Here is a 15,758-nt window from a genome sequence, read left to right as displayed (position 1 = left end):
AAAATCCCACTAAACAAAGCACACACAATTGTACGAGACAACACGAGTAATATGAAAAAAGCAATAGATGATTTGGGGGTTGCTAGCTTGGGCTGTTTTGCGCACTCGCTGCAGCTTGTGATACACGAGGGGCCACTGTCACAACAAAGTGTAAGTGACGCTGTTGCCAGTGGGAGAAACATTGTTTGCTTGATTTGCTGTTTTCGTGACTGAAGCACTGGCTATTTGGCCCCTTTGTGACTCTGTTACTTGCCTCACTGTGCTTTGCAAACTCACATATCCACTGCTGATTGGTTCCTCTGGGACCCAAATCAGTTTTTGCATTATTTTCTCCACCCTCCTACATGTCTTACCTAAACTATTCAGTAAAAATTGGTAAACAAGACTTAAGAATTTTTTTCTAAATGGACTAATACTCTCTTGGTTGTATTTTATTATTTTATTAATATTCCCGTGGTTAAAACTTTTTTGGTAACACTTTACTTGAGGGGGCATGAATAATGTAGTATAATCCTATTACTTTCATATTAATTAACCACAAACTACGTCTTAGTTACATACTGATTTCATGTTTGTTCATCATTAAATATCTTTTATCAGGCACTTTTTTTTTTTTACTATATCAGTTAATTCTGTAAACCTTTGTGAACTACTGAAGGGACTGCTGAAGGAACAAGTCAGGAATAACAATGATTGTTCATCATTAATGAATCATGATGCATCTTTTATTAATAAAAATAAAATAATAATGACATTTTATTAATTTAATTCTCATTTTGCCTACCCCATCTTGCTCTCCATGACACACAGACACATATGTAGGTGACAGCAAGTTTGGCAGTGAAGGGCAGCCACCTGCAGCAGCGCCCATGGAGCTGGGGGTTAAGGACTTTGCTCAAAGACTCACAGATGTGACTATTCTGTCAAGGCAGGGCTCAAACCGGCAACCCCCCGATCACAGGCACAGAGGCTTAGCCCGCTGAGTCACATGCTGCCCTCGTCTCATGTATGTGTTCATGGTTTGTACTTCTGAGGTAACTAAGTTATAACTAAGTTTTTGTACCCTCTCAAGTAAATTGTTACCACTTATTCTGAAAGGTTAGTATACCTGAACAGGCTTGATTTTCTAGCTCTGGTCCTGCATGCTGATTGACTCATACATTTAAATTCAAACCATATTCACAGATACATTAGCCCTTGTGATTCATGTATATGATTGCATTTCAGTCAGATATCACTAAACCACCAAAGATTCTTCAGATCATCACCAGCAGAGACCAAAAATGGTGACATCGCATCTTTTAAAAGGCAATTTATGGTTCAGTTAAGTGCAAGATTGGATAGTCAGACTGTATTCTGTACACAAATGCTAAGGTTGTATTTTGGCTGACTAACTCTACAAAACCTGTATCACCTGTCTAACTACCTTTAAATAAGCCACTGGCTGAGCTTAGTCTGCATGCATTGATACCTAATTACATTTTTAGCTCTTTTATACCAGTTACAAATACTAATTACATACGATTTTAGCTCCTTTTATACCAGGAAGGTGAAGCCTTCCTCACACACAGAGCAGAGCTCATGTACCCTAACCCTTCCTCACACACAGAGCAGATCTCATGTACCCTAACGCTTCCTCACACACAGAGCAGATCTCATGTACCCTAACGCTTTCTCATGCACACAGCAGAAGCGATCAGTTCATAGATTTAAATGTTCATCTATTTTTACATCAGTTTATCAGTGATGTACAGGGAGTTTCTCTCCGTAAATTTTACATTAATCCATATTCAATATTCAAAGTGACTCAGAGTCTATCTCAGGATCCACAGAGGTTGATGGGAAGGTGTTTAACCATCAGGGGGCGCTCATACACATATACTTCAAACAGTCTGTCTTTTAAATGTAGACCAATCAAAATGCCAAGCAAATACTCAGCATAAAAACTGGACAATGCTTTCACTTAAACTGAATCCTAAAAGAAGAACTAAATATTCATAAAAACACTTGAGAACCCAAAATGATAAAATCATATAATTAACAAGATATTATAAATCTGCACTGAAAGCCAGTTATACTGTAGGTAGACAAGCAGACAAGCATCAGACTGAGGGGAACATAAAGATTTGCACTGAATTCGGATCATTTTTAGTGATTGCGCAGAATTATTGCATTATTGCAGGTCAATACCAAATACTTACAGAAATGTCTGAATGAGTGTAGAAATATTTTAGCAATAAAGCATGCACACATTCCCAAAGAAGCTACGACAATTGGGACGAAATATCCTGAAATCAGAAAGCAAATGTTACTATACATTATTCTCCACCCTGATTCAACATTGACACATTCAATTATAGCTGATATATGAAATGGTCTCTCTGTAGCTGATATATGAAAATAAACTTAAATATTGTAAATTTCAGAGTTTCACATGTTAGAAACAAAAGTTTTACAAATTTTTAACACCCCACATGTTTTCTGTGCTTCTGCTCTTTATAAAAGTACAATGTATACAGTCCTAGTCATATGACCTTCACAGTTACATAGTCTAGTAACAATAAAGGAAACACTGTCAGACACCCTATTCCACTGTGAATACTGGCATTTATTATCCATCCACCCCCTGCTGCCCAGGACCCACACAGAAGTCAGATATAAGGGGTTGGGACCAATCAGGGATCAATTCCCATCCTCTGCAAGGGTAACATACATAAACTGCAGGGAAGAAATCCTCAGATAAACACAGTTACTTAATGGTTTTCTTTTTATTATTAATTTTTTCACCTCATTGTGTATTTTTATTTTAAAATACATTGTGTATTTTGGTGGTTCAGAAATTGAAGTGTACATATATCCCACATAATTTTATGTTTTTACCAACTGGAAATGTTTACAGAATAGTAAGAATTTAGAGAATTAAATATATTTACTCAAAGAATCACAAAACCTGAATTACAAGAAATCTCACCTAGTAAAAATGTGACTTGCATCCAGGCAATAAGCTGGATATAAAAAGTAAGGATCTGCATATTAAACATCACGTTTAAACCTGTAAGTGTAAAACAGACCAGATTAGACACAGCACAGAGCTCCTGGGCTAATCAGAATTGAATGGCTCAAGTCCAAAGAAAATCTGCCTGCTGGACATGCATCACTTCAGTAAAACCATCCTGCTGATTCAATGGGTAAATTTTTAATAGCCATGGATTCAAAAACAACCTGCTAAGCATTCAAAATGACTATGGTGTCATTAAACAAAATATATATATTTAAAGAATTTAATTTTTTGTGTCTTTATATATATGTCAGGCTGTTTTAAAGGGGAATCATCCACAGTATTCATTAGGATAAAATTTCCTTTCAAATCAAAACCAATAAAACAAGAATCCATGTTATGAAAATCCCTGTGATGGGCTGGGATCCCCCTGCCTGTGCTTCCTGGGAGGGGCTCTGAGCCTCCCCATTGGATAAGCTGACAGAAGATAATGGGATGTCAGGAAAATGATCAGGGTTCAGATGTTTGTTTGATGTAGTACAGTGTACAAAGAAATACCTGTATAACTAATTCAGGTCCAGGGTTCCTGAAATAACTGGGATGTCAACAACAAAATATATGTAGTACCTAGAGAATATACTTACTGCGGAACAAACCAAAGATTCTCAAAAATACTCTCTCTTTTATTTCTGCAGGGCTCCTTAGGTAAAGAATTAGTAAAATTACCAACCCAACAACTGAAATAAGAGAAAAACATCATTAGCCATGAAATTTGCTCCAAACACATAAGAACAATGATGTGCTCAGTGGTCCTGTGTTTAAAACCCTGCACAGCACTGTCACCTGGTGGATGTGGGTTTGAATCACATTTTGGTACTCAAAGAATATCCCGGGTTAAGAGGCAGATTAAAATATGTTGTGTTAAATCTGTTTGGGTGGGACATTTTATAATGCATCCCATAATATTGATACACCGGTAATGAAAAAATAGATATTAAAAAAATGGTCAAGCTTCACACCATTTGGCATTTAATTCCTTATAATATGAAAAGAAACAGCTCTGTACTCAGTTCTCACCCACTACTTATGATACAGCAATGGCCAAAGTAAACACAACTAAAACCAAAAAGTACATTAAAACTATATTAATTAATATACTTACATGGAATTAAAATTGCAATCATCGGAACTGTAAAGATGGTTAAAAACTCTCTAGTTTCTGCTCTTCCAGAGAAATGTTTTGCAAGAAACACACCAACACCAACTGAAATGAGGTAAGAATACTGAGTCATTGTAAAATTCATGACAGACACACTCAGCGATCCTGTGATTAAAAGAGCACAGCCCTGTCACCTGGGGGTTCTGGGTTTGAATCCCTTGCTGGACACTGAGGTACTAAAAGTACACCCCAGGTTACAAAGCAGATTAACATTGTTTATGCAAAGATAAAGATGGTTCAGTGGGACATTATACCATAATATATATATAATGATGGATTGTGTTTTTAATTCATGTAAAGCAAAATGGTTAAGTTTTGTGTTTCATACATTACTGTGTAGAAAACACAAACCTCTACACACAATCCTGGTTCAGAAATCCCAAAACAAAATTTAAAATAAATACACTTATAAACCTGAAAACTTACTTGTGACTAAAACCATGATTATTAGAAATACAGATATGACCCATTGTGTTTTCTTCAATTTTCCTTGAGTCTCTCTCCAGGATAAAGAATAGATATACCGAAAGAATATAACTGAATTGATAAGAACAGGGTTAGTCAGCATGACGTTCATGTCAGGAACATGTCAGGAACATCACAGGTAACAAGGGTCAAACATCCTATAAATGTACACATTAGAGATTTAAGAATACATGAAATCAGTTTTCAGGTTTTAAGGTTGTAGTAAATCTCTATAATGTAAAAAAGAAAGGCTTCTATAGCTAAATTATGGTCCAGTATTCCTGAAATCCCATTTGCCCAATGATGTATAAATGTACTACATTATTTCAGACTTGTCAATGTACTTACATTGCATAGAAGCCATAAAGATCATCATAAGTATAAATGCACCTACAAAGACTCCTAGTGTTACTTTGCCAGCAGTGGTTGTAGAATATCTTGTCAAAAACTCAATGACAGGAGCTGAAATGTGGTAAGAACAGATAGTCAGTCTTCTTGGGATTCATGTCAGACACACAGGACATAAACAGATGGGCTCAGTGCTCCTGTTTAAAATGGGTTATGAAAAGGTAACAAGGCTGCTGGAGGGACTCTATCCTAATGCAGGCCCCAAATCATACTTCCACACAGCTACAGAGCGACCATAAGCAGGAACAAATGCCACTCAGCCAAAATAAAGGCAGCAAGGCTGCTGGAAGGACTCTATCCTAATGCAGGCCCCAAATCATACTTCCACACAGCTACAGAGTGACCATAAGCAGGAACAAATACCACTCAGACAAAATAAAGGCAGCAAGGCTGCTGGAGGGACACTATCCTAATGCAGGCCCAAATCATACTTCCACACAGCTACAGAGTGACCATAAGCAGGAACAAATGCCACTCTGCTACGATAAAGGCAGTTTCTTCCCTCACTTCATCCTCCTTCCTTCCATCAATGCCTTTGATTTGGTTCTGGCTCAGAGTTTTTCCCCCCAGAGGAGGATGGGTTCTCCGTCCGAGTCTAGGTTCCTCTCAAGGTTTCTTCCTGCTAGAGGGAGTTTTTCCTTGCCACTGTCACCTCAGGCTTGCTTGGTGGGGTTCGGGCCAGTTATATGTAAAGTGCTTTGTGACAATGACTGTTGTTAAAAGCGCTATATAAATAAAATTTTATTGAACTGAATGGAACACACTAGTTGTAACTCCACTGCTGATGTACAATCAAGTGAAAAAGAAAGTACATCCTCTTTCAGTTCTATGGTTTTTCGTATCAGGGCATAATAAAAAATCATCTGGTCCTTATAAGGTTCTAAAATTATTTCAATATAACCTCGGGCATAACACAACAAAAAACAGATTTTACCATGTTCTTTAACAAAAATTAAGCCAAAATAGAGAAGCCATGTGTGAAAAAACAAGCACACCCCATGATTCAATAGCTTGTAGAATCACCTTTAGTAGCAATAACTTGAAGTAATCATTTTCTGTATGACTATCAGTCTCTCACATCATTTTGGCCCATGCACTCTTCTTTACAATGTTGCTTCAGTTCATTGAGGTTTGTGGGTATTCGTTTATGCACAGCTCTCTTAAGGCCTTGCCACAATTGGGTTGAGGTCTGGACTTTGACTAGGCCATTGCAACACCTTGATTCTTGTCTTTTTCAGTCATTCTGTTGCAGATTTGCTAGTGTGCTTGGGATCATTGTCCTGTGTTACGAGCTCCAGTCTAGGGTTGGAGCCCGACAGAAAGGAAAGGGAAAGGGTAAGGGGAGAACGAGACAAACAGGGAACGGAGAAAGGGAACACTAGTGAACAAAGGGGTATTGTTTTTGTATTTTTTTATATTTTATTCACACCACACGGACACTTTACAAACCACCCGATGCAACAAGGCTTCGGGAGTGACCAGGGCCAAAACAACAAACAAAAACATCTACCGAACGCATCCCAAATCTAATCTAAATCTAAAGGCAAAACAAAGAGGAAACAAAAAAACAATCTCTGCGCCTAACTCCCTAACCAAACAAAGAATAAACCAACACGCATAAACAACTCCAATCCACACACATACGCAACAAATACACATTCCGAAATTACAGTGTCCGAGGGGGCGAGCAAAAGAGTAAACAGTAACCAGGCAGGAAATCGAAACCAGAAAAGCAAACAGCACAGAGAGGGGCAAGGCGAGAATCAGAAAACCAATAACCAAAACTGTCATACACGATAATCAAAACCAATAACGCAAACCGATAACATAGAGGTAATGAGCAGAGCTCTCGAAGTCTCTTGTTGTCGGCTTTTCAGGTAGAGGAGCCGGAAGTGATGGACGGTGCATCGGGAAAGTCGTGGGTGGGGTCTGGTCGGTGAGGCGGAGCAAAGGCCGAATGGAGACGAGACTTGCTGTGGGCGGTGCAGCACTTGCAGCGGCACGTAACACCTGTTGCATGACCGAACTTCAACTAAGCTTTAGCTGTCAGTCAGATGGCCTCACATTTCACTCTATAATACTTTGGTATACGGAGGAGTTCATGATCACCTCAGTGCCCCTAAGGTGTCCAAGTCCTGTGGCTGCAAAACAAGCTCAAATCTTCACCCCTCCAACACTGTGCTTGACTGTTGGAATTAGGTGTTTGTGCTTATATTCGGTTTTGCCAAATGTGGAGCTGTGCATTATAACCAAACCTCCCCACTTTGGTATCGTCCATCCAAAGGAGATTGTTCCTGAAATCTTGTGGTGTGTTCATATGCAAACCAAATCTATGCTGCCATGTTCTTTTTTGAGAGAAGAGGCTTTCTCTTGGCAACCTTTCCAAATAAGCTGTCATGACCTGCACGTCCAGTCTTCATGTGTGCCACGCCCACCTTGTTACCCTCGTGTGAATTCCCAGCATACTAGCTGTCTCACATTAATTCTCATGTCATGTCCTGTATTTAAATCCGCGTTCAAGTCTGTTTCCCCAGGGGGGTATTCCAGAAAGCAGGTTATGTGACATACCCGGGTAAGTTTAAGGGTAAGTTAGTGGATAACCTCATCTTTCGGTTCCAAAAACGGAGGTTAACTTTCTGGGTATGTACGTAACCATAGCAGCTTACTCTCTGAAGATAACCTGCTACTGAGTAGGTTATGTTCCAGGGTCAGTTTGTTGCAGAAGGTTACTGAGTATGGCGTGCCCTTTTGATGACGATCCTGTGGACATGGAGACACAAATTATACAAAGTTTTTTTTTGCCGGGAGAGAGTTATAAGACCACGTATTGATGTCTTTTCATTTCCTAATGATTATTTGAAAAAGCGTTATCAGTTTTCGAAAGAATCGTTAATTTACTTAACATCTCTTGAAACCGCATATTGCAAATGTCACAAACCCAAACTGCGGGTCTGCGCTTAGCACAGAAAACATTCTGTACATAGCACTTTGGTTTTTTGCGTCAGGGCATTTTTTGTACAATATGGGCGACGCAGAGCATGTGGGAAAGGCAACTGTGTGTAGAGCCGTTCGCACAGTATGTCTGGTACTTAACGCTTCTTACACACGTTTGTACAGTTCCCTGTCCATAAAGCTCTGCGTGTTATTAAAGAGGAATTCCACAGAGTGGTAGGTTTGTCCTTTGTAGTAAAATCTATGATGCATATTTAATATGTAGTCATACTATTTATCTATACATGTATTCATCCTGCACACACACACACTTGATACTTCCATATATGACTTTCTATTTCAGGGTTTCCAAATGTAATTTGGAATACATGTAATACATGTATAGTGATAATAAAAGGCATTCATTCATTCATTCATTCATAATTGGGTGCATTGATGGCACCTACATTTCTATTAAAGCTCCTTCAATAAATGAGGGAGACTATGTTAATAGATAGATAGATGTCTTTATTGTCACTATACAAGTACAGCGAGATAGCGGAGGAAATCTATTCATAGTATCAATGTGCAGGTACAGTAACTTGATTTTGTATCCTTAATTTTTTGCCTTGTTAAAATCATCAAACTCATTACTTTTTTCCACTAACTAGCCTATATGTAATCATTAAAGGACAGTACAATGCTGGTTACCACTGGTTGCCCTCAGATGGGGTGAGGGGAGGTGGTGGTGGGCCCCCGCCAGTTAGACGGGCTTCAGCCTTTTTTCTATTAGCTACATGACAGAAAGAATATACTAAATCGTGTTTAATAAATAGTTCAGTGATCGTGTAATCAATTACCTTTTTGCAGAATGTTTTTGTGTTTCATTTTGACTTGGCTCAAAGTTCTTCTGTCTCCAGAAGGATTACACCTTATTAAATAAGAAACCATATATTCCTAGTCGATACACATTGTTATTTTAACCTAAAGAAATGAATGGCAGGAAAAGTAAATGCTTTCATAGTGATTTAACAGTCAAAAGGATGCGGAAGGGGTACGTGTTTAATTATTTTGCATTATAATAAAAGGGGAGGCGATGTCAAATTTGCAATTTAATACACACGCATTTACTCTGTCCGTTATTTTTTGCCAAGCCAACTCTTTCTTTAGCCGATGCAGCCGTATTGCTTTGTTTCATTATTATTGGCTTGAATTCCTCATATGCGTGCATTAAAACTTCCAACTCCGCCTCTGTGAAGTATGCTGCTCTCTTTTTTTCACTTTGATTTTCCATTTTGACTCGTGAAATCGGCGATCAATTGAAAACGTCTTTGTGTGCACGGTGCACGCGCATTAACTCTGGGTAACCAATAGGAGGTTGATTGAACTTCTCAGGTGTTTTGGAACCGACATACTCATGGTATGCGGGTTTGGGGTATATCAACCCAGAGTTTATGATTTACCAAATGGTAAGTTAACCAAGCTTTCTGGAATACCCCCCTGTAGAGTCTAAAATGTAACTCTAGGGTTTTTTGCAATTTCTCTGAGTATTGCATGGTCTGACCTTGGGGTGAAATTGCTGGACCATCCCCTGTTGATGTCAACTGTCTTGAATTCTTTACAGTTGTGAATAATCTTTCTTACTGTAGAATGATGGACTTCAAATTGTTTTGAAATTGTTTTGTTTACTTGAAATTATTTTTTTTTTACTATTTAGTAAAAATGAGTGTGAACAATTAATTTATACTAGCTAATGTCAGCAAGTTTTAAAATAACTCGGCCTTAGATTAATCTCCCTGGTAAACGTTGAAACTTAATTATATTTTTGTCACCCCGTGTATAATCTACCAATGTTTCACTGTTCCAGATACTTTTGCTGGTCAGAAAGCTATCTATCTAGCTTTTGTGGACGGGACTCCTGTCTCAACACATGCTTCAGCACCAGGACAAAATTCTTTTGTTTATTGTCTACTATTTTAGGTGCATATTATTAGCACAGTACCAAAGGGTCAGATAGAGTAAGTTAACTAAAGCTTAGCCTTGGAAGGAGATTGGTACATCCAGGCGTGGTGGTCAAGCAGAAACAAGTAAACAAGACAGAGGGGAGAATAAAGAAAATCATGAGAAGCACAGGTAACAGACTCTGTGCACATACAGTACACACTGGCTAGAATATAGAATATTGTAACATCCAGTTGTCTCCAGCAGTTGTGATGGAGCCACTAGCTGCAGGCATTGCAGGGAAGAGTTAAGGATACATGTCTCACAGATTTGGAAAAATAATACTAATCAAGATTGTTGTCCAGCCAGGCTGAGGACATTAATCTTAAGAGCGAGAATGTCCTGAAGGCCCCGAGTAGCTTCCTGGGACAGGATGACCATATTAAGGAAATCTTGTAAGTTTCAACAGCAATTTGCACATCAACACATCTTGTCAAAAGGACACATTCCAAAAATGTCAAACTGATTATATATACGTCATTTATAGTAATTGTGTGGCAGGGACATTTTCACAATTTGTCAGGGTCAGCCCCTGCTGTGGTCCTTCTGTGTCCCTTCCCCGTTTGACCAGCAGGTGTTGCTGGTCATCCCGTTCTTTATGTTAGTCTTTGTTCTCCTCTGTTATCTGTCTGGTCATGTGGCTCAATGTGTTGAGCGTCCGGTTGTCTTTGTACCTTCTGTCCTCTGTTTGAATCCCACCTCCTGTTTTATTTTGCTCCCTAGTGTTTCAGTTGAGTTTGTCTAGTCATTTGTATTTTGTGATTTTGTATAGGATTTTTGGTTTTGTTCCTTGTGCCCCTGCTTGTGTCTTTACCTGTTTATAATTAGTGTTGGTTTCTGTTTCCCTGGTTAGTTCTTAGTTTCCCTGTTTTGTTCCTTTGAGTTTATTAGTTTCACCTGTGCCCTGTTGTCCTGGTCTGTTAATTAGTCTCACCTGTCCTGTGTTAGTCTTATTACCCAGTTTGGTTTCTGTATTTAAGTCCCTGCTTCTGTTCTGTTCTCTAGTGGTTCGTTGATTGTGATTGTGTGTTGTTGTGGTGTTTGATGATTTTGATAGTTTCAGTGTTTGATGTGTTATTTAGTCTTGTTTAATCCCCTTTAGTTTTGACCCCTCGTGGTCCTTTGTTTTTGCTAGCCCTCCCTTGTGTTTTTTTTTAGTTCAGTTAAATAAACCCCGTTTTTGTTCTTTGAGCCGCAAGTGGGTCGTCCATCCTTTCTGTGCCTGCACCATGCCTCGTTCGCGTTCCCGAGCCGTCCGGATCCGTGACACAATTGTAATAACCACTTTTGAACAATGAAAAATAAACATACAATTCTTTTGTTGCATCCAACTATCAGATTTGTCCAATCACAATCTATGATCTCAATCCATGCAGTCTGATCCCTGCTGGCATCATTTAATGGAATGTCATCTAACTTATCCAAAAGCCTCCTTGTTTCATATGTGAAGTGCTTCAAAAAATTATCATGCAGCCTGACCAGCTCAAAATTTGTATGGCAGACTTTAAGGTTCACAGGAATGACACACTGATGTATTGCTCCCCTGGGTCAAAAATATATACTTTTTTGTGAACTAAAGAATTTATTTGTCTTTGTGCTATGTTTTGGAAGCATAACAGTGTTTACGTATGGACCTCTTTTAGCCTCTTTTGGATATTTCCCCCTGCTTGCACCCTTTGTGTGCACCAAGAAAGATAAGAAAGTTATGTACACCGAATATAGGAACACAGCTCTTGCACGTCGAACTCAGTCGAGAGGTACTGCGAGACTGAGAGAGATTCATAGGCATCAGCATCCCAGTAGGTCCTTTTGTCTATGTTTCAGCCCATTAGAGACGCGTCTCAATTCCATACAAGTTTTAGCAGCTCTGGTTTGTTTTTTCGTGTTTCGTTTTCGGTCGAGTTGAGGTTAGATTTTTCTTGAGGTACGAATTGGTAGAGTTGAATGCATCTGGACCTGTTTTAGCAGGATCGGTCAAGTTCCAAGATTTCGGTCAAGGTACAAGTCAAAAAAATTGGTTAGACCCATTTGATGTCCGAGTTGGTCGGATTAAGAGGTGTTCAAGTTCCAAGGTTCTACTGTACTTTTTAAATTTCTTGTCATGCCATCCTGATCTTTTTTTTGTATCTGTTCTTCCGGTCAGATCTCATTCATTATTTTTTTTTTACGTTGTTTATCATTGTTTTCTGAGTGCACAACCGTTTTCAGGGTGGCATTTCTATAGTGTTTCAGAGGCAGGCAATTTGCATAACCAGTTGACAAAGAAAGTGTGTCAAGTCCCACCCCAAAGTACCAAAGATGTACCAAAGCTGGTTTGGCACATTTTGTACTTTTTTTTAAAAAACTTAAGGAAAACTTGAAACTTTAAATATACTTTTTAAAAAGTTAAGTTTCAGCAATGCAGACTGTTCATTTGAAAGCAATCAAAATAGTTTAAGTACATCTGACTTAAAGCAGTCACATAAATATTATTGGTTAACTTAATCTGGATATTCTTAATTCATTTCTGTTACCAGCAATTTCTTTAAGTTGGTTCAACAATTCACTTTTTACAGTGCAGTGTGTTTAATATTTTTCCAGGAACTGCTACTTTCTCCGGATTTACTGCTGATGTTTCATATCCATTAATGATAAACTTACCTGTGCATACAGCCATGATGATGATGGTGCTTCCTATTGTCCGAGCCAGATATATAATTCTCAATTGTAGCCCTGTAAAAATAGTTATTTTTATCATAAAACACAAGATATATGAGTATCAGCTTCTGCTCATAGCCATCACAGGTCACCTCAGTGACCCCTAATTATTGGGAAAAATTTAAACTGTGTCATGCCCCCCAGCCCCCACCTGGCCTTGCAGTGGTGACCAGTGCAGGTTTCATTACGTTAATTATCCACAGCTGAGGAGGTGTGGATAGTTTAAAAGGAGCTGCATGGTTTTTCTGTTCTCTCTCTCACTTTGTGTTTGTAACTCTGTACACATTGAGGATTTGCTCAACCTGCGCTTCTCTCTCGCTTTGTGTCTGTAACTCTGTGCACATTGAGGATTTGCTCACCCTGCGCTTTTCTCTCGCTTTGTGTCTGTAACTCTGTGCACATTGAGGATTTGCTCACCCTGCGCTTCTCTCTCGCTTTGTGTCTGTAACTCTGTGCACATTGAGTATTTGCTCACCCTGCGCTTCTCTCTCACTTTGTGTCTGTAACTCTGTGCACATTGAGGATTTGCTCACCCTGTGCTTCTCTCTCGCTTTGTGTCTGTAACTCTGTACACATTGAGGATTTGCTCACCCTGTGCTTCTCTCTCCCTTTGTGTCTGTAACTCTGTGCACATTGAGGATTTGCTCACCCTGTGCTTCTCTCTCGCTTTTGTGTCTGTAACTCTGTGCACATTGAGGATTTGCTCACCCTGTGCTTCTCTCTCGCTTTGTGTCTGTAACTCTGTGCACATTGAGGATTTGCTCACCCTGTGCTTCTCTCTCGCTTTGTGTCTGTAACTCTGTACACATTGAGGATTTGCTCACCCTGTGCTTCTCTCTCTATTTGGTTCATCCTTTTATTTCACCAATGTCCCTTTACTGTATTCAAATTTAATTTAAATAACAATATCAATTCAGTGTTGAATATTTAAAACCATCAAAAGTAAACGGTAAATAAAAATAAAATGTTATGAAAAATTGATGGATCAAATTTTATCTGCGGCAATTGTTTCATATTGTTCGAAATTAAAGTTTTTTTTTTTTTTTTTTTTTTAAAGTACCACATAATACTGACCTATCCTAAACAGGTTTATGAAAGTAAAAAAACAAGTTTAAAAAGTTTACTTGCACCAATTTCATATTAAAATACATTCTCCCTTATTTATCTTGCATAAATATATTGCCAAATATAGTGGTTGAGGGGTCTGATAAATCACAATCACAATAAGGACCCTTGGTATTATTCTCATACTGTCAAAAACAAACATATATAACAGTGCACTGTTACCAGGGGAACCAGCAATCATATGGAAACATCTCAAGAAAAATCTATTATAAATAAATGTATTGTAATAGGTAATATTTTTTTAATACATTAAATTTTTTTTTTCAAACTGTCACTTTCTTTTCAGTGTATATTGCAGACAGAATGAAGCATATGAAAATAAGTAAACATACCTGGATATAATCCATATGGATTCATATTAAACAAAACCAAGATATTCAGCAGACTGATGACAGTACAAATAGCAGCTTCTTCTGTGGATCCTGAGAACATCAGAAACACCAGATAACATTCAGGGCAGTATTTATATGCAGCTCTGCAGACTGGATCCCAGTTTTCCTGTAACAACTTTCTTTGCTGAACTTCCCAGTGGATATTGCACTAATGGTGACATGACTGACTGCTTACATATGAAATTCTATAATTAATCACCAGGTGGCGTCCTTGCTGATGTAAATTTTATGTTTATTTGATCAAGTGTGTTTATTGCTCTTTATTCTTTCAAGAAATGCAGATACTGATTCTATATAAGTAGCAATTGCACAAACCCACACCAAATATTTACATTGGCAATATAAATAATCCTCATTATTAACTCTGATGGTATGTATACCAAAATATTACGAGTTACATGAAATGTTAAAGGATTTAAAGATCAATCTTAAAGACAAATCAAAACAAAGCAATTAAAGGAACTCTTTACAATATTATTAACTCCATCAATGGACCCTAACTAAATCTCGTCTCATTTTGTTATCCTAGTAACTAGTTTAGATAACTTGTTGTTATTCACAAATACAAACATTTACTAATTAAATTCTTGATCTCTCTTGGATCTTCAGCCAAGTAAACTTCATAAATCCCTTTAATTTACTACTGTTGCTCTGTTGTCCATAAAGCATGTTTAAATCATAAACACATAATTCACAGAAATAATTTAAATCAAAATGCTTTAAAGCATTCTTTAAATCAATCAAAATACAAGGACATATAAACCATAATCAATGGGCTCACCTTCAGTTACACCCCACAGGATGAATGCTGAGGAAACCATGATTGGTGGAACTGTGACATGTGACCAGTGACTCAACAGAGCCTGTTTGCTTTTACCTATAGACAGAAAGTAGAGCCAAATTTAACCACAAACTCTTTGGTATTAGTTGGTTCATGCAAAGTTTGATGATGTATATCCGTCTTCAGATGGTCATTCTGCTGCATGCTCACCTACAGACACCCAGTACAGACTGTCAGTCTCACCAGATGCAGCTCCTGCATTATTTTAGTAGAATTTCAATGAGGACATCAGCTTTGGTTCATTGTTTTAGTTTGCAGGGGTTTATAGTAATAAAACTTTCTGAAATGATTTATATTCACACATATGTGTTTGTTACCAGAGACACAGGATCAAAGTATGTTAATTACATCACAGTTAGGCCCTGTAATGGACAGGCACCCTGTGTAGATACAGTCCTGCCTGATGCCCCATGTCTGCTGAGATGCCCTCTACAGGATAAGTGGTTACAAACATGGATCTTCTGATGTCATCAAAATAACTAGAATTGGATGAGCAGATAATTCACAGAAATTCAACATAGGTTTGACCAGTGCTTTGTAATGGTTAGATTAAAACTGAATGTTTCAAAATAACTTACTTTTTCTTATATAATGCCCGACAGATAAAGCACCAGTAAGTAGGACTGCAGGTGTGACAGTGATGCAGAGCCCCAGAATCAGCCAATGCAGGGATGAATAACC

At 38.2% G+C, this 15,758-nt stretch overlaps 1 protein-coding gene and 1 long non-coding RNA gene across 3 annotated transcripts in view; both read right to left on the bottom strand.

Moving 5' to 3' along the window:
• The window catches only part of LOC111859304 (uncharacterized), a 17,495-nt gene extending 12,690 nt beyond the window's left edge, over positions 1-4,805 (bottom strand). Inside the window, exons 1-5 of the mRNA XM_072708281.1 lie at positions 4,644-4,805; positions 4,161-4,262; positions 3,643-3,735; positions 2,972-3,052; positions 2,202-2,288 (exon numbers count right to left, since the gene is read on the bottom strand). Of these exons, the coding sequence (XP_072564382.1) occupies positions 2,202-2,288; positions 2,972-3,052; positions 3,643-3,735; positions 4,161-4,262; positions 4,644-4,794 (514 nt within the window). The 5' untranslated portion in view covers positions 4,795-4,805. The remainder of the gene's footprint in view (positions 1-2,201; positions 2,289-2,971; positions 3,053-3,642; positions 3,736-4,160; positions 4,263-4,643) is intronic.
• Positions 4,806-15,758, bottom strand: LOC140586442 (uncharacterized). Of its 2 annotated transcripts, none has more exons than XR_011988232.1 (5): positions 15,656-15,758; positions 15,018-15,113; positions 14,177-14,266; positions 12,663-12,734; positions 4,806-5,144 (listed from the first exon to the last, which is right to left on the bottom strand). It is a non-coding gene; the product is annotated as an uncharacterized lncRNA (long non-coding RNA). The 2 variants fall into 2 exon arrangements; XR_011988233.1 differs by lacking the exon at positions 15,656-15,758 and adding an exon at positions 15,228-15,628.

The sequence above is a fragment of the Paramormyrops kingsleyae genome, unplaced genomic scaffold (assembly GCF_048594095.1).
Source record: "Paramormyrops kingsleyae isolate MSU_618 unplaced genomic scaffold, PKINGS_0.4 ups62, whole genome shotgun sequence".
Classification (NCBI taxonomy): domain Eukaryota; kingdom Metazoa; phylum Chordata; class Actinopteri; order Osteoglossiformes; family Mormyridae; genus Paramormyrops; species Paramormyrops kingsleyae.
The sequence above is the reverse complement of the archived record's forward strand: the minus strand, read 5'-3'. Positions and strand labels throughout refer to the sequence as shown.